This window comes from Selaginella moellendorffii, unplaced genomic scaffold (genome assembly GCF_000143415.4).
Source record: "Selaginella moellendorffii unplaced genomic scaffold, v1.0 SELMOscaffold_4, whole genome shotgun sequence".
Taxonomy (NCBI): Eukaryota; Viridiplantae; Streptophyta; class Lycopodiopsida; order Selaginellales; family Selaginellaceae; genus Selaginella; species Selaginella moellendorffii.
The window spans coordinates 540,238-561,494 of record NW_003314265.1 but is presented as its reverse complement, the minus strand read 5'-3'; the positions used below and the strand labels follow the sequence as shown (position 1 = coordinate 561,494).

Here is a 21,257-nt window from a genome sequence, read left to right as displayed (position 1 = left end):
GTAACCATGGCCGCTCCAGTGGACAATGAACAAGGTGCATTGGAAAGCTAAACCTCTCTTCGAGGTTTAGCTTTCCAAAGAAGAAAATCGTGATCTTAGCTCATTCTTTTGTTTGTAAGGTCTTGGATCTACGCGCAACACACAATTGCTGGGCTTACAAGGTGATTCTTTTCTTTTTCCTTCTACTTTTTCTTGCTTCAGTGTTTCATTTTCTTCCAGGTTAGATCAAAGAACGCTATCATTTTAGCAATGATGGAGAGCCTGAAGGAATTATAGGACGGCTAATCTATGGTGCCATAGAAAATTCTGGTGTGGATGGAGTTATGGCCGTTGTTACAAGGTACCTATCATCGTTTTTCCAAACGAAAGACCAAAAGCTAATTGAAAATCTATGTACTTTGGTGGAACGAAGCTCGAAACAATGTGCGTCGGTGTGTCTTTGAGGCAGTCAGCAGCAATTCTTCCGTAAGCTCGAACGAGTCCTCCAGTTTCAAAGCAAAGTTTTTCCTATATAGTTTGGTGTTGTCTATTGACTTATATAGAGTGTGTAGATCTCTCTGGTTCTCAAGCTTAGCTCTGATCCTCTTGGAGATGTGTACCCTCTCGTAAGCATTGGTGTTATTAGTTTTGTGCTTTATGTCTTGATGGGCGATGAATCCAAGCCAAGAGCATTAAAGAAAGCTATGACGAAGACAATGAAAGTAGCAGTGTAGAAATCCAACTCTCAGGTGAGCGGAAGAACATCAAAGCTCTCTCACCGGAGGCATCACAATTCAGCGAGCTACAACAACGAAATCCCAGAGTAAAAGGTTATTTTTTCTCCTTTACTTATATTTGACTTAAGGTTTAGAGCTAACTAGATTTCAAAGCTGATCTTGGATCATATAAAACTTCTCCAAACATCCGAAGCTCACTTGGTTTGCAAGTTTGTTGTTGCTATTTTGTAGACTTTCCTTGTTCTTTTCATTTGCTGATTTAGTCTTTGCACAGCTCGCTATCCAGTGCAGGGATGCTGCCATGCTGATCCATTTGTCAAACAAGGAGCAAGAAATTGCAGAGATGAAGGCAAGTCTCTCTTCAGTGTTTTATTCTTCAGTTACAAACGTGCTGGCACTTCAGACTCTCGTCCACAATTTGAAGCTTTCTTTGAGGCCTCCAACGCATCAGGTACTCAAGCATTCTCCAGGCTAGCTAGATCTTACAACTTCCATACATGCAGAATGTACACGTACGAAGGTTAGTGTGTTTCATTCAATGGTAACACTATCTAAAGTTGTGACTTCCAAAGTCTAGAATTGCAGAAAAGAAGGCCAAGGACCCGATCTTGCTGCTATCCAGTTCACTCTGCACAGTGAACTGGCAATATAGAGAAAGTGTTGTATGGATGAAGAGAAAGGAGGGTAGGGTTAGTTTCTTTCTTTCCGGTATAGGACTTCTTTAGTCACGTCTTACAATGTTTTGATACATGCCCAGGCTGATAAGACTGCCTTCCGATTTGAGAACCAATAGAAAATTATTGTTAATAATGTGAACATCATCTTTGATTAAAGTGGTACTTTACTCCTATGGAGTTTTCTTAAGAAATTTTACACTAAACATGAAAGGTTTTATGTTAATTTTGCTTTTTTCTATCTTGTTTCAAGTTTTAATTTGATCAACAAGAAAAACTTTTGTGATGATTTAATTTAAAATTGAAAGCATCATTACATCTAATTTTCTTGAATTCACTCTTCCATAATATCATTATTTCATCCTTTCACTTTTGTTCTTTGGCTTGAAGATCTTATTCAAACTTAAAAGCAAAATCAATTTCCCCATCTATTGCCTCTGGCTCCTCCTCCTAAGAATCAAGATCTTCATTGTTCACATTCTAGATGATTTAGTTCATTTCCTCCTCACCAACTTGAATTTCTGCTAAGCCTTGTGTTCTGACTGCTCTGAAACTCCCCTTGTTATCCATGTCTTTGAGATTTGATAACAAAATTTCACTCATCTCTTGGTCACTCATTGGACTTTCTGCCACCTTAGGAACATAATAAGGGTGTGTTCCTCCTTATTTGCAACTTCATTCTCCTCAAACAATGCCATGATTCTATCCATCTCTATATTATCAATGTCAAAATCTTCCATGTCCTCCATAGCCCCAGCTTTATCGGTCTGTTGACCACTTTGTTTCTCTTGACTATCGTTGACTGGTAAACTTCTATTTATCTAGTTTTAAACTGGAGCACATTTGAGCTTCTTGTTCTAATATGCCATGTCAACTTTTTGAGTGTTGCCTGATCTTGGTGTAGGTAAGTTTTGTTTTTCCACCATAGGTGAATTTTTTTTGCACTAACTGCAATGGTACCTTGGTTAGCCAAAGTTGTCATTGTTGAAGTAATCGAAACTAATTGCATGTTGCTCTTTTAAGTATGTTTTCAACTCATCCACACTTTTAAACTGGAGGCCACTTTGTTAGGAGGATGAGAACTTAAACAGTGGGTAGTTCTGGAAAAAATGAAGCTCCTTGTACAACTTGCTACTCTTCACTACTTATCTGTTGAAAGTACAACTGAAACCTAAAATATTTCCTTACTTTTGGTAAAGGGAGTTTTATTAAACATCTTTCAATTCCCACCTTTATACCTGCAGAGAGTGGAGAGAGCGAATGGAATAGTGTTGGCATTCACAACCTCGGTAGTATACTTACCCTGTTCCCTGTTTTTGGAGCTTGATCCCTGGTAATGGCAGCAATGCCCTGCGCGTCACGTGTGTAATCCCATCTCACTGGCCAACACACACACACACACACACACACACACACAGATCTGCTCGTTTTGCTCGGATGCTCTCCACGCTCGTCTCCCTCGTCCGAGAGAGCAAGATTCATCGGTACTCGCTGTAGGACAGCTTCCTCACTGTGGTTCCTCAGGTCGAAAGTTTTCACCCCTGCCTTGTGTCTACGCACAGCTCCCTCTAGCACGGCCTGTAGTTGCCCACGCAAGCCATTCGCTGTTTGAGTCCGAGCTCCGCCGGGAGTGCCGCCAAGTCGTCCACGCTCACCTTGCGACCGCGCAGCAGCAAGGCACCAGTTCTCTGGACAGTCTAGCCTTGGCATGATCTCCGCTTTTGTGGCGGATCATCATGCTTGATGGTCCGCCTAGAATTGCAGCGGCCGCTCCGTCACGTCGATAACCGGCGAGCATTCGAGGCTTGTATCCCTTGGATCCAACGAGGGACGGAGGAATTCTGTCTGGTTGTAGTTCGTGAGGAAGCCATAGCGAGTCTCGTCCACCCCATGCACTTTGATCTTGGAGTTGTTGCTTGGATTCCCCAGACCACTGCCACGCGACAAGACTCTCGACAAGAAGCTCCTGGCCCTGGCAGCCGGACGAGGAGTAAACTCCGCTTTGCTCAGCGAGAAGGTTTTTGGAGTTTCAGGGTTTTGGGTTTAGATGATCCATTTGACAGTCTGCTCCTTCACAATGTCGGCATTCTCCAAGAGTTCGTCCAGCTCCTGCTCAGCCCCGGCCTCGGCGCATACCACCACTGCCGTGCTCCTCGGATCATACTCTAGATCATCCTCGTCCCATAATTCCTGGAACGATCCAACTTGGCCGTCCCATTGATCGTTGGCAGCCTCAACCGAAGTGCAAACTTTCACCTTCTTCTTCTCCCACTCTGCGAACGTTTCCTGGAAACACAGCACGATCAATCGTCTCAGCTTATGGATCATTTTGGATGGAGTTCTACCTTGTACGCTAGTAGTTCTGGCCTTGGAGCTACGTAGAAGAGCCGGACGTCCCGCCGCAGCCGTAAGTTGAGGCTACTCACATCGGCATCTTTCGTCTCGATCAATGCCTTGGCCGCGGCTATGCCTTTCCCCTGCGCGAATATCAACAGCGTTGGATACTGGGTGATGAAAAGCACTGGCCGCAAGTCCATCCCACTGGAGTCGAATGGCCCCAGCTCGATCTCATCTCCTGCAACCATAAGAAGCTGCTAGAAATGAAAGATCAAACCAGGAAACTCAAGAACCTTGTTTCAATCCATAAAACTCCGGTGCTTCCGACTCGGTGACGTGAAGCTGGAGGGGACTCTTGACGGAGAGGAAGAATTGCGGAAGCTTTTGCGTGCCCGAAGGAACGTCGGCTCTGGCCTTCATGGTGACGGCATGGTTTACTTCCCAGGAGAAGGGAGAGCTCGACACTGGGAGCTTGATGGAGCTCTCTTGGCCAAGGAGGCGAACTTGGGCCATTTGTCCAGACTTCGTGTATGCTTGCTCCCGGGGAATAAACTGGCACAGTGATCAAAAGAAACTCGCATGCTACAGTGGTCCCCCAAAAGAAAATCAGGAAGAACTTCCATGCAAAGAGTGCAAAGATAGATCAATGCTTCAAACTTATACACTCTCACTTGAAAATGCAAAGATGAAAAGTTGGAATGAAATGGAAACCAGCCATGGCAAAGAAACGAATGAAAGAAAAAAAATCGAAGTACCTCTCTGGAGCACTCAGCGTCGACAGTGATGCATCGAACACCTTGAGCAACATCCGCGACCTCGATCACAGCAGCAGCACGGAAATCCCGCTCCTCCATGGTGGGAACCTTGGCGATCTTGAAAGAGGCGCTCCCTACCGAGTTCGTGACCACGGTGTCGAATTCAGCACCCATTCCCCTGCCAATGTCCCCCGCGCTCGCTCCACCGCTCGGGCCCTTGCTCACGTCCCTCGTCTCCCTAGGGCCCCTCTTTGGCGGAGCAGCTTCCGCCGCGGTGGATTCCGCCGCTGTCGCCACAATGCAGCAGTAGCGCGAGACGCGCAGTGAGGAGATCCTGGCGGAGGAGGAGGAGGAGGAGGAGGAGCGCGGAGATCGCATTGGGAGGCCGAGAGGCCATCGCTGCTGGTCGATTCGCTGGAGAAGAGTAGCCATTTTAGGGCTTAAGCGTTATCCAGATATTTATGTTATCTTGTTTACGTCAAAAAACCTGTAGTCAATCTTTAGGGTTCTTAATTCGTAAGTCAATGGTCAATTGTCAAATATTTAGCCAAGTCTAAAAAGTTATCAGAAAAGTATTATACATGGGCTTAGAAATAACCGTCCTCTTTGTCCTGCCTTTCAGCGTCCTTGTTCGCAAGTTTGATAGCTCTAAACCATAGGAACGCCTGCAAAGATTGACAATACAATCTCAGGGACAAAGAAAAATGGGAACTTACAGAAACTGGGATGCCAGTGATTGAAAAGAAACCCAGCACCGGTGTGTAGAAGGGACTGTCCGGTTGAATCACCCCAAACACGGGATTTTTGTTGAAGTACTCGAAAATGGAGCCGACCTGTTTGAGCAAAGCGCGTTGAACAGACTTGGAAATTCAAGAGAGAGTACCTTACAGCAGCAATGGCGACCAAGCACGAAGCCACCAGATAAACGATGTAAGGCAAATCCTGGAAGCCTTCTGAGGAGACCTGTTTCTTCTCGCCGCTAGCCCAAGGAGGAGGAACATCAGATCCCGGCTTGGCCCATTCTGGGACGCCTTTGGCCTCCTCCTGCTGCTGCTCCGAGGAAGACTTCGAAGAATCGGAGGAGGTCGTAGCTGGCCTTCTCGCCAGAGCCAACTTATGCCTCGAAAAACCGGATTTTTCCCAGGAATCCCTCCTGCTGTGACGAATTCCACCACTGGAAACTTGCAGGCATATCGACATCGAGCAGCCCCTTTGCAAAGCAAGTACCTAGTTTGGCCGCCAGGATATTTTGCTCTCTTCTCTTCTCCACGAGTTTTTCTGTCAGTCTATTATATTTCTGCTCAAAACCACTGCCATCAGACGGTTAATCGCTCAATTTTGACGTTGGGCGGAGCGAGCATGATCATAAGAAACACGGGCACCATAGCCGTGCTCAGGTGCTTCACTGTATGTCCACTTACTAGAAACCGAGTCCAGTGATAAACTCTAGAATCGAATGCTTCAGCAAGCTTGGCCAGCAGGTACATACCTGCGAACGAATGAAACACGTTGAGTTTCAGAAACAAAGGTCGAGAGTTGGTCTCGCAAGCCTGTTTTTTACCTGCAGCCCACATCCAATACCAGGACTGTGTGTATTTCGGAGGCAAAGCGACTGTCATAGCGGGGATGGCTACCGAAGGAATAAATTGCAGGAGTGCAAACAATTGCATATCGTCAGCGAACCTGCAGACGTAAACTCTATAGATTAGAAGAAGAAATAAAAGGAGCAAAGAAGTCTTTTGCATACCACCAATATGTTGCCGTTGCTGAGGCCGCTAGCAGCAACGGCACAAACGATTTTGGTCCTTTGAGCTCGTCTCGTTTTTCCACAACAAAGACAGCTACGATCGATGCAAAGGCATAAGCCATCTATCACAAGCAAAGCTCGTTTCGCGAAGAAAAAACAAGGCAAAGATGATGGAACTTACTGGCAGGCAATCCCAAACGAAGCGAGAATCACTCGGCCTGAGATGGTAATACGCTGAACCAAATGCCGAGGCCGTGATTCCAACGAAAAACCACGTCCATCCCCAGACTTCCCCTTGAGAACTATGATCCTACGTTTAGCAAAGGAAAGGAGAAAGGGAGAAAATCCATACCTGAATCCAAAGTAATTCCCTTGCGCGCACAGCACAGTTCCAATGCAGCCAATGACGAGGTAAGGGAACGTCGAAAAAACATTCAACGTGTTTGGAAAGCCTGCGAATAACGAAAGCGAAGCTTTGACAATGGCGAAGAAAGAGGCTGCAACTGACCTAGGAAATTTCTTTGATCGGCGAACGCGTGCTGTGACTGATTCTTAGTGATCGCCGGCGTGAGCAGCATGAGAAGGAAGAAAAGCAGCAGCGAAGCGCCCCACAACAGCGTCCGTTGATCCTTGTTCTCTGTCTCCATTGCCCTAAACCCTAAATCACAACGAGGTCATGCAATCGTCGGACAGCATTTTTCCACGCAAGGCATGAAAGTAAAAGCATAGATCATTGAATTATAGCGTCGTCATATCTGTAAGGAGTGTGTACTTTTGTATCAAACAAAAAACTTTCCGTATGGCAAAGACTCACTTCGATTTGTGTTCTAACATCGATCTAGTTTTTGTCAAGCACCCAAGAACAATCTTTGTGTGAGAGGAATATATCGGATATCAATCATCAAATTATCAGCAATACAAAGCTTTTTTCCATCCAATTTGAGGGGTCAGTACGGTCATGAACAATGGTCGCCAAAACTTTCTAGAATCTAGAACCCGAGAATCACAGCCCGGACAACAATTGCTCCATGTAATCCACGTCGGGCTCTTGGATCTCCACAACCAGGGGAGCTTGCCTCTTGCTGGACGACTGGGACAAGGAAGAATCTCGCGCCCTCTTCCTCGTTCGCTCCTTTTGAGACTCGATCGCGCTGGTGACGGAGCTCTCGGGCGACGACGATTCGGCACGGGCGGCGGCGGCGGCGGCAGGGGTGGCGAGGCGGAGGGGGAAATTGAGCAGCGCTCGCCGCCCCCGCATCTTAAAGGCGGCCTGATCGTAGGCAATCGCTGCCTCCTCGGCGGTCTCGAACGTCCCCAGCCAGATCCGCGCGCCCTGCTTGGTGGAATCGCGGATCTCCGCCGCGAATTTCCCCCAGGGCCTCCTCCGTACGCCCCGGTACTGCCTCCGGGGCTGGCTGGCCGGCTGTACGGGCGCCACCGCCGCTGGCGGCGCCGCTGCTGCCGCCATAGCCACCGCCACCGGAGGCTCTGGCTTCACATCTTGGATTGCTTCGATCTTCGTGGGGGCGGAATCGAATGGGTGCCTGGTGGCCGCCTCCTTGAGCAGCCCGTAGAGCGGCATCTCCTCGGAATCGTTCTCGTTGAGGAAGAAGAGGTGATTTGGGATGCCTGTGTTGATCCGCTTCGATCCCCAGCAGGGGCTCAGCTTGGGCGACGGCTGCCACGCCGCTGCAACGGGCGATTCCATGAGGAGCGTCTCCGCCGCCATGAGGTAGTCCTCTGTGACTTGCGGCAAGCTCACTCGCAGCTTGCTCCTGGGGTTGTGATCGCGGCTGGGATTCGAGAGTGGAGTAGCAGCAGCTGGGAATCCCGCGCCGCTGCTCGCATTCTTGTCATCCACTTGCAAGAAGCTCGCCCAATCTAAGCCGCCATCATCCACGAATTCCTGCTTCACAACGCTCGCCATTCCTCCTCCTCCTCCTCCTCTCCTCTCGCGGAGGCTATCCTCGATCTTCTTGGCCAGGAAGCTCGACTCGTCCGAGAATGTGAAGAAGTCCGAGCCAATGCCCTCGCAATTTAACATCTCCATGGACTTGACCTGTGAGAGAATTAGCGCTCGCAAGCGGTGAGGAAGAATCGGCGATGCCCTGCTCTTATGTAATGGGAGAAATTTGGCGATAGGCTGCCCAGGTACCCGGAAGCTTCCCTCGTCTTTTAGCACGTGGGGTATAGCCCGCGCGCTTCGTAGGAAGCTTGGTGCACAATAATTTCTGCCACTGGTGGCGTTCTTGGCCACAACACGTGCTCGAGGAAGCTTCCGCCGAAGGACCGGGTCTTCCACACGAGGCTGAAGCTTCCGGGAAGGAATATCTATCTAGCTAAGGCTGACGCGTCACCACTTTTGTAAGTTTTCGTACGAGACGTACGCAAATTGCTCGCTACCCAGACATCCAAGAAAAAGGAATCTTTGATCATGGACTTATTGGTGGTCCAACGACGATAGGAAACTATGAAACTACGTCGGTGCGGTTAGATATTTTACTTGCGTGCGTGCGGCTCCACTGAGTGGATTGTGAATCTTTTATTTTCGCAATGGCGTAATCTCACGCACGTGAAAAGCATGTCATTTAGCGGGTCTCTAGCATCCAAATCAAACACCAAGACCTTGACAATGGAGGGTTATGACAAGATGCTTTGAGAAACGTGGCTAGCCCTGAGAAACAGTCGCTGGATCCTCCACGACTGCCCTAAGCCCGGCACACATGTTTGAGAGAACTACGTGCGTTGCCGAGTGCTTGGGATCCAAGCCGAGCAAATGCCGGGCGATGCGAACGCCGCGCTCGCCATCTTTGTGACCCTCGCACGCCGCCAGCAATGCGCTCCACGTACAAACATCCGGCTCGAAGGGCATTGTGTTTGCGAGGCTCTCGGCATTTTCCAGTTGCCCGGCCCTGCTGAGACTGTCCACCATGAAGCAGAAATGCGTCTTTCTGGGCGAGATTCCGTGATCGTAGATCATGTGAAGGAAACATCGCCACCCTTCGTACAAGAGCCCAATGTGGTTGCACGCCACGAGCACACCTCTAAAACACAGGGCATCTGGTTTGACGCCGTGTAGATTCATGAGGTGGTAAATCTCCATGGCATCGACTCCCATCCCAAAGTTTGCGAAGGCCGCGATCACGACCGTCCACGACATCAAATGGACGTTTTCCGGAATGGAATCGAAGAGCTTCTTGGCGGCCACGAGGTTGCCATTCTGGGCGTAAGAACCAACCATGCCGTTCCACGCCACCGCATCACGGGCGGGCATATTCTCGAACATTGCCCGTGCCTGCCCGAGCTGCCCGCTCATCGCGTAGAGCTGGACAATGCTCGTGCAAGCAACGATGCCGTGCACGGGCATGGCGCCAAAGATGTCGTACGCGTTCTCGGGGTGGCCATTGTAAATGTAGGCGTGGAGCATGGTGGCCCAAACGACAGCGTCCGTACGTGGCATCGTCTCGAATATGGCCTTGGCCTCCTCCAGATGCCCATTAAAGGCAAATGCAGATAACATAGTCATACATGACACAGTGTCACACTCGGGCATAGAATCAAATCCACGCTTGGCTTGTGCAACAAGGCCGGATTGTCCATACGCCTGTATCATAGCCGTAGATGCCACAATTCCACGCTCGGGCATGGAGTCAAAGGTGGCTTTGGCAGCGTCAACGTAGCCATTCTCGGCATATGATTGTAGCATCGCTGACCACGTAACAAAATCTCTCCCGTTCATTGAGTCAAATATTGTCCTGGCACGGTCAACGTCACCTTTGGACGCAAAAATGGTGACCATTGCAGTGCATGAAACGGCATTCTTTTCGGGCATGGAATCAAAAACAAGGCACGCAAGTTCCATTTGCCCGGAATCGGCATATGCCTGAACCATTATAGTCCACGCCACAATGTTCCTTTCCGGCATTGCATCAAACAGCATCTTTGCTCGCTCCAAATGACCATTAGAGGCATATGCCAAAAGCATCGATGTCCAGGAAACCAAGTTACGCTTCGGCATTGTGTCAAAGATGTGCTTGGCTTGCTCGAGGTGGCCATTCTCTCCGTACATGGCGAGGATGGCCGTCCAGGCCACTATGTTCCGTACGGGCATCTTGTCAAACATGGCTTTGGCGGTGTCGAGATTCCCAGCTCGAGAAGATGCTAGAATCAAGCTTGTGCATGAGACAACTCCCCACTCCGGCATCAAAGAAAAGATTCCTTTTGCCTCTTCCAGACGACCACTCTGGGCAGCTGCTGCGAGCATCGAGTTCCAAGAGACGACGTTCCAGTGGGGCATTGTTTCGTATAAATCTTGTGCTTGATTCATTTGGTTTGCGTCGATAAAAGCTTGGAGCATTGTGTTCCATGACACAAGGTTTTTCTCAGGCATTGAGGAAAAGAGCTTCCTTGCTTTCTCTATATGCCCGGAATGGGAATATGCGTGGATCATTGTTGTCCATGACACAACATTTTGCCCTGGCATCGAATCGAACACCACCTCCGCCTGTTTGAGGCAGCCGTTCTTAACGTATGCTGCCAGGAGAGCGTTCCAGGAGACGATGGTCCTTTGAGATGCCGGGAATCTTTCAAACATGTCCCTGGCTTTGTGGATATACCCTCTTTGGGCATATGCCGTGGCCATTGTCGTCCACGAGCAGGAATCGGGGGCTGCGATGCCATCAAAGACCCGCTGAGCGTCGTCCAGGCTGCCACACTTGCTATACATCTGGAGGAGCATATTCGCCAGGGATCTATCCGATCGGAGGGCCTCATTGGAGGCGATGAGCTCGTGGATTCGCTTCCCTCGAGCAATGTCGTGGTCATCTCCACACGCCTTGAGAAGAGATGCGAGGATTTCTCCCGAGCACTGCGAGTTACTGGAGATCAAAAACTCCGAGAGTGGAGGCTTCTTCTTGTTTTTAGCGAGTGATTCCAATTGGGGTAGATCCAGCGCTGTGCTACCGGGAGAGATTCCCTGCCGCGTAGCGCCCATGAAATGGAGATCCCATGAGCGTGCGAGCGGCAAAAGGAAAGGTTTGAATTTGAAAATTTTGTGTTAGGCAGTGGACACGTTACACATACACGTGGAATCTTAAAACCCTTGGATTGCAAGGCTAGGGCTACCATTCGCGCTCTCTCTTGGCGGAGCTGTGGAGCTAGGGTTTCAGAGCGCTTGCCCCGGATTCTCTCGCGATCTGGAATGAGATAAATCGCGCGGCGCTGGCTCATGAAGATTGTGGCCCGGCAAGCATGGGCACATCTGCGACGGCGCGCTAGCATGATCGTCTCGTCCCGGAGCTTAATCGGTATGTTGTTGCTGATGAAAATGTAGTCCATTGAGTTCTTCATATTGTAGGTGTTCCCTCAAGAAATTTTGCAAATGGATGCATTCATCGGAAACTCTACGAGCAGGTGTTCCCTCTCGGCAGGCTTCATCATCTGTGAGTCTTTGGTGAATTCTTTTTGGCTTTGTTTTGACGGTGGTATGCAGGCTTTGGAACTGCCGTGGGATTCACTCGGCAGCGATTAACCACGCGACTGGCGGGACGATTACTCGACTCAGCTGGGAGATGTGGTATCGACCATTTCAGGTATTATACAGAGCGTTCATTATCATGGCGGAGGTCGTCTTGCTGAGCATCTGGCATGCCACGGAAAGGGATGTCAAGAAACGAGCGGAAAGAGTAAGCGTATAGAGAGGATGTCCCACGCTAAGCTTTACTGTTTTTCCAGCTGCGCAGGTCACTCATACGCCTTGGTCCATTTTACATCAAGGTATATTGTCAGATTTGTGAAGCTGAAACTGAGTTCTTTTCTCTGCCCATCCAGCTTGGTCAGGCTCTGAGTACCAGACCGGACATTCTTCCCAGTGTTTACTGTCACGAACTGTCAAAACTTCAGGTTGGTTTTCTTAGTGCTTCATTTCCGCAGACGTAACACGGCTTTTCTCAGGACCAAATCCCCCCATTTCCTAGTTCTAAAGCGCTGAAGTTTATTGAGAAGGAACTTGGAGCCCACACTTCAGAAATTTTTGCGGAGATTAGCAAAGAACCTCTTGCCGCCGCATCGCTGGGTCAAGTCTATAAAGGTATTCCATATAAGTTTTTATAACAAGAATCTTTTTTATCACTGTTATAAACAGCCAAATTGTTTTCTGGGGAAACTGTAGCCGTGAAAGTATTGAGACCTGGTGTGCCTGCGCGTCTTGCTCTGGACGCGCGGCTGCTAAATCTTGTTGGCGGCCAGCTGCAACGTTTTACCAGAGCACGGGGCGACGTTGCTGCCGTTGTAAACGAAATGGTAAGGCGTAATTCTTTTGAGGCATTTCTTTTTCTGACACGTAGTTTTTTAGGTGGCTCATATGCTTGAGGAAACGGATTATCTTAACGAGGCCAAAAATACAGAACGTTTTGCAAGCCTTTATGGCATCGAGCATCCAGGTACCGATTTGTTTGCATTCATGCAAGGGTTAGTGAAAGAATCTAGTCTGTCCTACGTCTAGCTTAGTTCTTGGAATGTGTCAACGACTGAGTCACTTCTTTTCTGTAATGCCAGTCCGAAATTTGTTTCTCAGACGAAGGGCTACTAACCGGGAAAAGGAGATCGAAGAAAGGATTGGTTAAAGTCCCGAAGATATTTTGGCGTTACACTACCAAGGGTGTGCTCACAATGGAGTGGATTGACGGTATTAAACTTACTGACAGGGAGAAACTAGAAAAGCTGAACCTCGACGTTCAGGATCTCGTCGACCAGGTTTATATTGCTTTATTTATTTGATATGCTTGAACTTATTTATTTTATTTACTTTCACCAGGGTGTCTTTTGTTCCCTGAGACAATTGCTCGAAGATGGTTTTTTCCATGCTGATCCTCATCCTGGCAACCTCGTAGTGACTCACAAGGGGATTCTTGCATACTTTGATTTTGGTATGATGAGTGACTTCCCTAGGCATTACCGCATTGGTCTCATTCGCACGGTATGCTTAATATATATTAATGGGTGAATTCTGACGAGGTTGTTGCAGCTTGTACATTTCGTGAATCGAGACTCGGAAGGACTGGCACAAGATTTTCTGTCACTTGGATTTACTCCCCACGGTTCCGACCTGAAGCCTATTGTTCATGCGCTCCGCAAGTCTTTTGGAGATGAGAAGACGAAAGCCCAGCTAGATTTTCAGGTTAGTACCCAGTTTCTCGTAAATGCTGTTGTCAAGCAAATTGATTTTGCAGGGCATAATGAGTCAGCTCTCCGATGTTATGTACGAGTTTAACTTTCGCCTGCCTCCAGAATTCGGACTTGTGATAAGAGCCTTGGGATCTCTTGAAGGAACAGCAACAACTTTGGATCCAGAATTCAGAGTTATCGAGAGTGCATATCCTTTTATCGTCGGGAGACTTCTTTCAGATCCTGAGCCGGATATGCGACAAATACTGCTGGAGCTTTTGATACGCACCAACGGCACAATACGGTGGCATCGGCTTGAGCGGCTGGTATGCAATCTTTACAAGATTTATCGGGCATCTGTATGATTCGAAATTTTGTACAGGTTGTAGCCATATCCCAGGACTCTACCCCTACCAAGCAGTCTAGACTCCAGTCATTTGACATGCGGGCTGTTGCATCCGCAGCCGATGATCTGCTCGCCTACATTCTTTCTGACAAAGGCATACGAGTGCGAATTTTGCTGGTCAAGGACATCGTGAAGGCTTTGAATGCACTTATCAAAGAAAGCATTCTTGAATTTTACGGGCTGGAAAATCAGCGAAGCAATGTCGTGGAAGAGGCACCTGACCAAGATGTACAGCAGGCACCCGAACAAGAAGTACAGCAGGTGGAGAAGACAACTTTTTTTTCCCGAATGAGAAGGTTTCCATGGATTCAAGGCCAGAAAGTACAAGCTAGGTACAAGAGTGCAGCTCCTGGTGGTCGTCCTAGAAGTACCCGAGCAAATCCTGAGCAAGGGAAAAGCAGCACGACTGTAGAGGTACGTAGTATCCATGCTAACTCTCTGAAAAAACATTTCGTCGGTTTTGTCAGGGTAAAAACTTGAAAAGTCGGGTCCAGGGAGGGATTCATGCTTTCTGGGAAGCTGTTACCACCGCCCCTGAAGTGTGGATTCCCTTACTGCTTAAGGTTGCGGCAAATCGTGAAGCACAAAAGCTCTTCGTGACAATTTTACGCGCGACGCTTGAGTCATACAACGATCAAACTTCTGAAGCTGGCTTTCTCTTCTTATCGAAAAAGCTACACGAGGATGACAAGTGAAACGTAGGGGTAAGTAGAACTTTTTTTTGTTGACGTCCTATACGTACAGATTCTTGAGCTGATGAGAAAATAAAGCAAAGTTTCCTTGCGAAATTCACCTCTACGTTGATTGTATTTACTTCAGACGAAGCTTTCTTTGAGGTATTCTCTTTGTCAATCAGAGTCTGAGCAGATAAAACTCGCGAGGACGTTGTCGGTGCGACCTTTCACAGCAAATCGGTAAAGTCTTTGTTCTATAGGTGCGAATCCTGACTGATCTTTACTCCAGGAAGTCGTGGGAAGTTAAAAGGATCCAAAAAGCCTTCGCAAAGAAGTAGCTGGAGCGAGCAGAGACACAACATACGTATCTTACAAGTTGGAAAAGGAAGGCCCGGCGCATTCGGCAAAGATTTTGATTTAAAACCAGTCACGAATATGGAAGGTCACAGGTACGCATTTGAATTTAACTCCGGGTAATCTTGACACCGATTTTTGGATTTGCTTGTTCGCGCAGCCTGGGGTTGGAAACCATCGGTGTCACGCCTTGATGAAAGGTAAGCCATTACTTTCCAATCAATTCATTCAGCGCTGGTAGTAACGCTGTTCTAGAGATGGCTGTCACGCATCTCACGCCAGGCTGCTGTTACTAGCATCGCCTATCGCTGCTTGCCAGCATCGCCCAACGCTGCTGCTGCTGCTGCTGCTGCTCGCTCAGATCATCATCAGTTCATCAAAGAAATCTGTTTGTTTTTGTTCAAACTCGCGGTTTGCATCCAGGAGCTTTCTCTGCTTGGAAGAAGCTACGCAACGCTGCGATCAAGGCGAAAAGAAAAGGAAGCCATTTATTTTGAGGAACGTCTTTGCAATGATGTTGTGACCTTGTAGGGGAGGCGAGATTGTGTGTTCGATTCGGTGATAGCGAAAGGAAGCACTGTGGCGGATATTCGTTTGGAGAACCCACTGTTCTCTAAGTGTGTGCGTCAATAAATAGAGCGAGCTTTTGTCATTCGGTATAATGGGAGGCCTCCATTTGATTGTGCGTAGCGTGATGATGTGGCCGCCAGTATGGCCCAAAAAGTGTTTTTCAAAATGGGCCGTACGAACGGGCTATGGTGTTTAAATATTTACTGGAATTCACATGTATAGTACTACTTGCGCTAGAACAGTTTTTTCCCTCCTTTGGGCTAGAATAATTTGCGCGGCGAGCGGGGGAGCGAGGGTTTCTTGCGAGGCGCCGCGACGAGTCGACGAGGCGATGCTGCGCCGCCGCCTAGATCCGGTATGTTGTGCTCCCGGGGCTGATCAAGCGGCTCTCTCTTGGCGCTCGGGTAGCTAGAATCTACATTCTTGAGCGATGTATTCCTCCGGCTTCTTCGTCTCCCTCCTCTCCGCCCTCGCAATGCTGTTCGCCGGCTTGTTCTTGTCGCTCCACGGCGCCTACGCGGCTCAGCCAAGATTCACCGTCGTGTGATTCGCGTTTGGCTGGATAGCGCCCCGGCAATGGCTGCATTCTCGCAGCCGGGCCGTGATCTCCAGGACAGGGACGTCAAGAAGCGAGTGAATCCCATCTACGACGAAGACGAGGAATTCTACCAGTCGGAGTCCTCTGCGAATCTGTCCGGTGACTTCTATGACGATTTGTCGCGGCCGGGGAAGATGGACACCATTTACGAGTCCTTCGAGGAGTTTGTGGATTCGTCCGACGAGAGAAGCAACGGGGCCAGCTCCACGGATTGCACGAGTAGCTCCGCGCGTGTCTCAGCGGACTCTCCCACCAGCATTTTGCGACGAAGTGTGAGGGCCTGGTCAGTACGTAGTGTTTTCACTTGTTTTTCTGGGCGTTTTATTGAGCTTTCCACATGCAGGTGTGATGCTACAGGTTTGCCCACCACCGTACACGTTGAGATAAAGGAGCGGAGCTTTGGACTACACAAGGTGGGTGATTTGTTCTTTTCCTAGGACTCTTTTTGCCTCGAAAGCAACCGATTTTCGTTTTGTGTCGGTCTTTGTAGTTTCCTTTGACATCCAGAAGTGGCTTATTCAAGCGCTTGCTCTCGGACCAAACTTATGTGAAGCTGGGTGACGACTTTCCAGGGGGCTCCGAGGTTTTCGAGCTGATCGCAAGCTTTTGTTACGGCTCGACTATCCACATCGACGTGTCAAATGTTGCGGTTCTGCGGTGCTGTGCCGAGTTGTTGGAGATGACGGAGGAATACCGGAAGGGAAATCTGTGTGGCAGGACTGAAGACTACCTGACTCAGGTGGTGTTTAAGAGCTGGGTGGATACATTGTCGGTTCTTCAGCAATGCGCGAAGCTAGTGCCGGCGAGGGAAGCATTTCAGATTATTAGCCGGGGTATTGACTCTCTAGCAGCTGCCGCTTGCAAGGGCATTCGACAGGAACGGGTCTCTGTAACGTCAGAGAATGACAGGTGCTCCATGGTTAAGGACATACTCGAGCTGCCAGTTACTTTCTTTGATAGGTTGGTCAATGGGCTTAGGAAACAGGGGCTGGACGAGAAGCCGGTTAGCCAGCTGATTTTGGAGTACATCAAAAGATGGGTTTTGGGAACGAAAGAGGGGACTGATGTTAAAGATGGTGATGTTCACCTTTTCGAAGCGACCGTGAGACTGCTACCTTTGGAGAGATTTCTGGTACCGATCAAAGTTCTATTGTCTTTGCACGGGTGCGCGTTGGCATGGAATGCGAGCAAGGACTGCAGGTTACAGCTAGAAGCCAGGATTGTTTCCCAGCTCGAGCTGGCCACTGTCGACGACTTTCTCATGTCATTGAGAACGTCCAAAAACAGCAGAGCTCACATGGACAGCATGCGGCAGATTGTGTCGGAATTCATGTCGCAGCAGGAAATTCTACTCGACGGTTCGGAAATGCTTCTCACTGAGCGGGAGTTGAGAAGTGCATCTTCGTACAGCTTCTTGGCCGTTTCAGCAGTCGTGAAGGTTTGGGACGAGTACCTCGCGGAGATTGCAAGCGACCCCGAAGTAGGCCCCAGGACATTTGTGGAACTTACAGAAGCTGTTCCGTCAAACATACGTCCAAATCATGATCTTCTTTACAGGGCCATCCACGCCTACTTTCAGGTAACGGTTTCTCTTCATCTTTGCAATGCTGATGCTCTCGTTTTTCTTACAGTCACATCCGAGTCTGAGTCACGCAGACCGGGTAACCGTATGTCAAGGCCTGAATTGCCAAAAGCTGTCGCGAGAGATCTGCATGCATGCTGTTCAGAACGAGCTCATGCCCCTGCGGATGATAGTGCAAGCTATGTTTGTCCAACAGCTCGAGTCGAGAGGTGCCGAGCACCTGGACAATCCTCTCAGGCCGGTGGCCAGTGTCGAAAGAAGGACTAACCCGAGCATCCCAAGCCAGGCCTTCGGACGTGAGGCCAGAGACGATGGCCTACCTCTGGGAGTTATCCTGCAAAGAGACGCGGCTTTCCGCGAGGCGGCATTCCTGAAGGATGATTTCGAGGCGACAAAGGCCAGGCTCAAGGAGCTAGAACAGGAACTGATGCGTATGAAGATGACCATGGACGTGGATCGTCCGGCCAGCAATGGCAACCATGGCGGCAGGCCCGCTTTTATGGACGGGAAAGGCAGGAAGAAGCTCGCGGGGAGCTGCATGTACCAGGTGTGGGGAGCTCAAACCAGCGGGATCAGGTTCGGGCAGCGCATCACAAAGACGTTTCAGAAGCTGGGATTGGGAAGCTTTTGGAAGCCCAGGCCGAGTGGGGCTGCGCAGCAGCGGACCAAGGATCACACCAGCGCGGGTGTAGCCGATTGTAAAGTCCGGCAATGGCAGGATGAACAGGATTATGGAAGGCAGCAACAACAGGAGCTGGAGGCTGGAACTCCGTTGCGAGCTAGCTCTTTCCGCAAGGTTGAAGGAGAGATCTCCAGCGGCGTTCTCCGGCGCCACGCCAGGCACCACTCCTTCTCTTGATCAAGAGGTCTCTCACTATCTAGTATCGAAGTTCTGAGATTATTTGATAGTTGTTGACTGTTCGACTAGGCCTTTGACTAAAGGATATGCTGTACCGATTCTTTGCCCTATCCCACATGCTGGGGCGCAGAATGAGGGCACAATAGCAGTATATAAGATAGGGCCTGGGGAAGTGAACCATACTTACCTGGACGGGGTCTATTGATGATCATGAAGGCCAGTGGCCTAGGTTCGGCTTTCCCATTGCACTAAGGCTTGGCCGGCCTACCATCTTCCCAAAGTGGAGGAGTGGACGTCGTAATTTGTGGAAGTTGAGGGCTCGCGTACGCGCGGCCCTCTCCAAATTCTAAGCCCTAAGATGTACCTAATGGAGTCCAACTTCCAGTTGATTAAGCTAGAACCATCAGCTTGCTGCTTCATCCATTGAGCAGCGATCGCTTGTCCTGCCGGCGATGGCGGCTCGCAACTCTTGAATCCTCTGCGCCTCTGGGTCCACCGTTGAGCCAATCTCGGGCTGCCTCGTTGGCTCTGCATCAACATACCCGCCACTGCCGGCGCGTACGCTCCAGAAGGTCCCAAATTCTCGCTGCCATTGAAAAGAATTTCTGGTTGTTCTACGGCTTCTCTCGTTTCAGTGAAGCCTTGCTCTTGCTGGAGAGCGGTGCTAATCTCCACAGCCTGTGTGTGTATGTGAGACAGAGAGAGAGAGTAAGGATTTGTTTCTCCTCGAAAACACGCCTTACCTTGCGGGCTCTGGATGCGAGGATTTGCTCGTAGTTTTCCTCATTATACGCCTTGATCTTCGCCTCCGTCTCAGCCACATCGATGCCTTGGACCAGATTGAAGACTACAAGGCAAAGTGAGTGAGCAGCTGAGAGAATGAAACAAGAGCTCACTGATGTCCTAAAACCTGAAGTTTTCCACATTCTCAGTTCTTCTTCATGCGAAGTGATAACAAGCATTTTTGTGATCATTGGGAATGAATTGAAGAGATTTTTTTGAATGATTTCAATTCATGAAACAACAAATATATTACAAGTTCGTTTCTTCAAGACGAAAAGGAAAAAATCTTGAAGCTGTGCAAATCCATGTCACAGCATTGACAATCTGGCTGAAGCCGCAAAGTGTGGAACAATTATTGCTTGCTCTTGTTTTCTCTCCTTGATCTTCCCATCTGAGACTTGGGCATTCTTCTTGGGCTTGATCTTGCTGGTCTTGTTGCTGCTACTCCTCCATCCAAAACAGCCCATGCGCTTGTTAGGACTGAGCTCCTGTTGATTGCCCTTCAACTCCGCAGCATGAACTTGAGCCATGGGTTTCCAATCACAAAATGGAGAATCGACAATGAAGAATTTGCAGAATTGTTATGAACTTGGTGCCCGGTGCCTGGAGCCTGGAATTATATTTTCTACACTGTGTCGCTACGAGTTCTTGACACTGAAGCTTCCCATCCTCTGTGTTTTATATCCCGGCTTTCCACGAGACTTTCCTTGCACACCAAGCAAAAGACTCGGCATGCAAATGAAGTTTCCTGGAATGTGTTGGGATGTGATGTTATGACATATCTTGAAAGTTTCAAAGAACAAATTATCACGTCAATCGAGATATCTTAAATTTCCATGCTTTTGGGAGGATCACATCCCTCACACAAAATGGACTACCAAAATTTAGAACAGATTCAAATGTTCAAGATGACAGATTTTGTTTTCACTACAAAAAATAAAAAATTTAGAAGCCTATTACAGGAGTGGAAGTCTAGAGAAGTGACAACTGCACCTCACTGCTACTTTTCATAGTCTTGCTCACATTGCTTGCTACTTGTTTCAATTTCCATTGTCTCGTTGCAACCTCTTGTTGCTCGTCCGTGTTTCCACCTTCAACTCCTGCTGCCATTCCAAAATCAATGATTGTTTTGTATTTGAATAGAGTCTAGATCACAACAGTGGAAAAAAAATTCGCTTCATATTATTGTCTTACGACAATGTTATCAAAACCCATGAGCAGAGGTTTCTCGCAGTAGACGCTTCAAATACCGCCACAAAGACACCTCGTTAGTCTCTTTCCTCCGCCTCTCGGTTCAATTGAGAGGTAGCATCCAAAACTTCGAAAGAGCTCAGCACAGCACTCAGAAGGCTTCCACAATGCAATATCCCTCACAATATCCAGAAGCTGGTCGTGCTCCAGAACACGAGCACGACCAGCTTCTGGATATTGTGAGGGCAATCAACAGGACTCAGATTGTGTGGGTTGACTACTCCTCCATCCAAAGCACTAACTCCATTGAGCCAGTTACAAATTGGAGAGAAGAAAGGATATGGGTATGGTCTTCATGTGTGAAGGATGAATTAGATATGCTCTATTGCTTTCAATCCTTGTTTAAATAAATTGCATGTTCCATGTAGCAATGTTTAGTTTGCTTAATACTTATTAATTCAACTGATCAAATAAAGTTTATAATGGTAAGTATGCTTATAATTTAAAACACAAAATTAATCTTATTGCATATCAACCATAAATGATAGAATAAAAAAGAATATACTAGAAAGGGTTTAAGAAAGTTTAAAAATTATAAGCATGTTTATAAATTATAAATACAAATTTAATCTAAATAAATAATAACCGTTAGATAATAAAATATTCTAGAATATTTAAGTATATTTTAGATATATCCACTACCCTTACAAGTTTGCTTAAGCAAACCAAAGTGCAAACCAAGAAATGACTCAGCATAACAAAGTGTCTTGGAGGGAGAACAAACAATTTGGACTACTATTACAGGAATGGAAGTCTTGGTGAAGAAGAAAAGTGAGGAATGACAATT

The 21,257-nt window shown here is 48.2% G+C and overlaps 7 protein-coding genes and 1 non-coding gene across 10 annotated transcripts; 3 read left to right on the top strand and 5 right to left on the bottom strand.

Moving 5' to 3' along the window:
• Positions 1-3,408: 3,408 nt before the first annotated feature.
• On the bottom strand, positions 3,409-5,480 carry LOC9655583. The gene is made up of 5 exons (XM_002963947.2): positions 5,366-5,480; positions 4,483-5,315; positions 4,021-4,279; positions 3,736-3,965; positions 3,409-3,676 (listed from the first exon to the last, which is right to left on the bottom strand). Exons 2-5 carry the CDS (start codon positions 4,912-4,914, stop codon positions 3,434-3,436), a joined length of 1,164 nt encoding a protein of 387 aa, XP_002963993.2. The 5' UTR covers positions 4,915-5,315; positions 5,366-5,480; the 3' UTR covers positions 3,409-3,433.
• Positions 5,070-5,682, bottom strand: LOC9655582. The gene is made up of 3 exons (XM_024668729.1): positions 5,401-5,682; positions 5,238-5,315; positions 5,070-5,147 (listed from the first exon to the last, which is right to left on the bottom strand). Exons 1-3 carry the CDS (start codon positions 5,680-5,682, stop codon positions 5,070-5,072), a joined length of 438 nt encoding a protein of 145 aa, XP_024524497.1.
• Positions 5,683-5,755: 73 nt separating this feature from the next.
• LOC9655581 lies at positions 5,756-7,039 on the bottom strand. The gene is made up of 6 exons (XM_002963945.2): positions 6,738-7,039; positions 6,582-6,681; positions 6,411-6,531; positions 6,230-6,351; positions 6,044-6,165; positions 5,756-5,971 (listed from the first exon to the last, which is right to left on the bottom strand). Exons 1-6 carry the CDS (start codon positions 6,874-6,876, stop codon positions 5,799-5,801), a joined length of 777 nt encoding a protein of 258 aa, XP_002963991.2. The 5' UTR covers positions 6,877-7,039; the 3' UTR covers positions 5,756-5,798.
• An 86-nt stretch (positions 7,040-7,125) lies between these two features.
• LOC9655580 (ethylene-responsive transcription factor 2) lies at positions 7,126-8,734 on the bottom strand. The gene has a single exon (XM_002963944.2). It carries the CDS (start codon positions 8,277-8,279, stop codon positions 7,233-7,235), a length of 1,047 nt encoding a protein of 348 aa, XP_002963990.2. The 5' UTR covers positions 8,280-8,734; the 3' UTR covers positions 7,126-7,232.
• Positions 8,735-8,829: 95 nt separating this feature from the next.
• On the bottom strand, positions 8,830-11,271 carry LOC9654374 (pentatricopeptide repeat-containing protein At2g35030, mitochondrial). The gene has a single exon (XM_024668821.1). The coding sequence runs from the start codon at positions 11,220-11,222 to the stop codon at positions 8,898-8,900; it is 2,325 nt and encodes a 774-aa protein (XP_024524589.1). The 5' UTR covers positions 11,223-11,271; the 3' UTR covers positions 8,830-8,897.
• A 91-nt stretch (positions 11,272-11,362) lies between these two features.
• On the top strand, positions 11,363-15,486 carry LOC9654373 (uncharacterized protein slr1919). Of its 3 annotated transcripts, none has more exons than XR_002991651.1 (16): positions 11,363-11,535; positions 11,586-11,670; positions 11,721-11,913; positions 11,963-12,004; positions 12,059-12,130; positions 12,182-12,317; positions 12,372-12,529; positions 12,582-12,669; positions 12,804-12,982; positions 13,044-13,205; positions 13,254-13,406; positions 13,459-13,719; positions 13,776-14,213; positions 14,267-14,922; positions 14,988-15,027; positions 15,110-15,486. XR_002991651.1 is itself a non-coding variant. In XM_024668827.1 (14 exons), exons 1-14 carry the CDS (start codon positions 11,457-11,459, stop codon positions 14,492-14,494), a joined length of 2,274 nt encoding a protein of 757 aa, XP_024524595.1. In that variant the 5' UTR covers positions 11,363-11,456; the 3' UTR covers positions 14,495-15,486. The 3 variants fall into 3 exon arrangements, 1 of the variants encoding a protein (XP_024524595.1); XR_002991650.1 differs by having other exon boundaries at positions 15,083-15,486; XM_024668827.1 differs by having other exon boundaries at positions 14,267-15,486.
• Positions 15,487-15,670: 184 nt separating this feature from the next.
• LOC9655579 (BTB/POZ domain-containing protein At5g48130) lies at positions 15,671-18,776 on the top strand. Its single transcript, XM_024668828.1, has 4 exons — positions 15,671-16,278; positions 16,339-16,408; positions 16,486-17,574; positions 17,627-18,776. The coding sequence occupies exons 1-4, from the start codon at positions 15,974-15,976 to the stop codon at positions 18,434-18,436; spliced, it is 2,274 nt and encodes a 757-aa protein (XP_024524596.1). The 5' UTR covers positions 15,671-15,973; the 3' UTR covers positions 18,437-18,776.
• Positions 18,616-18,776, top strand: LOC112344501. Its single transcript, XR_002991724.1, has one exon. It is a non-coding gene; the product is annotated as a U1 spliceosomal RNA (small nuclear RNA).
• Positions 18,777-21,257: the final 2,481 nt, after the last annotated feature.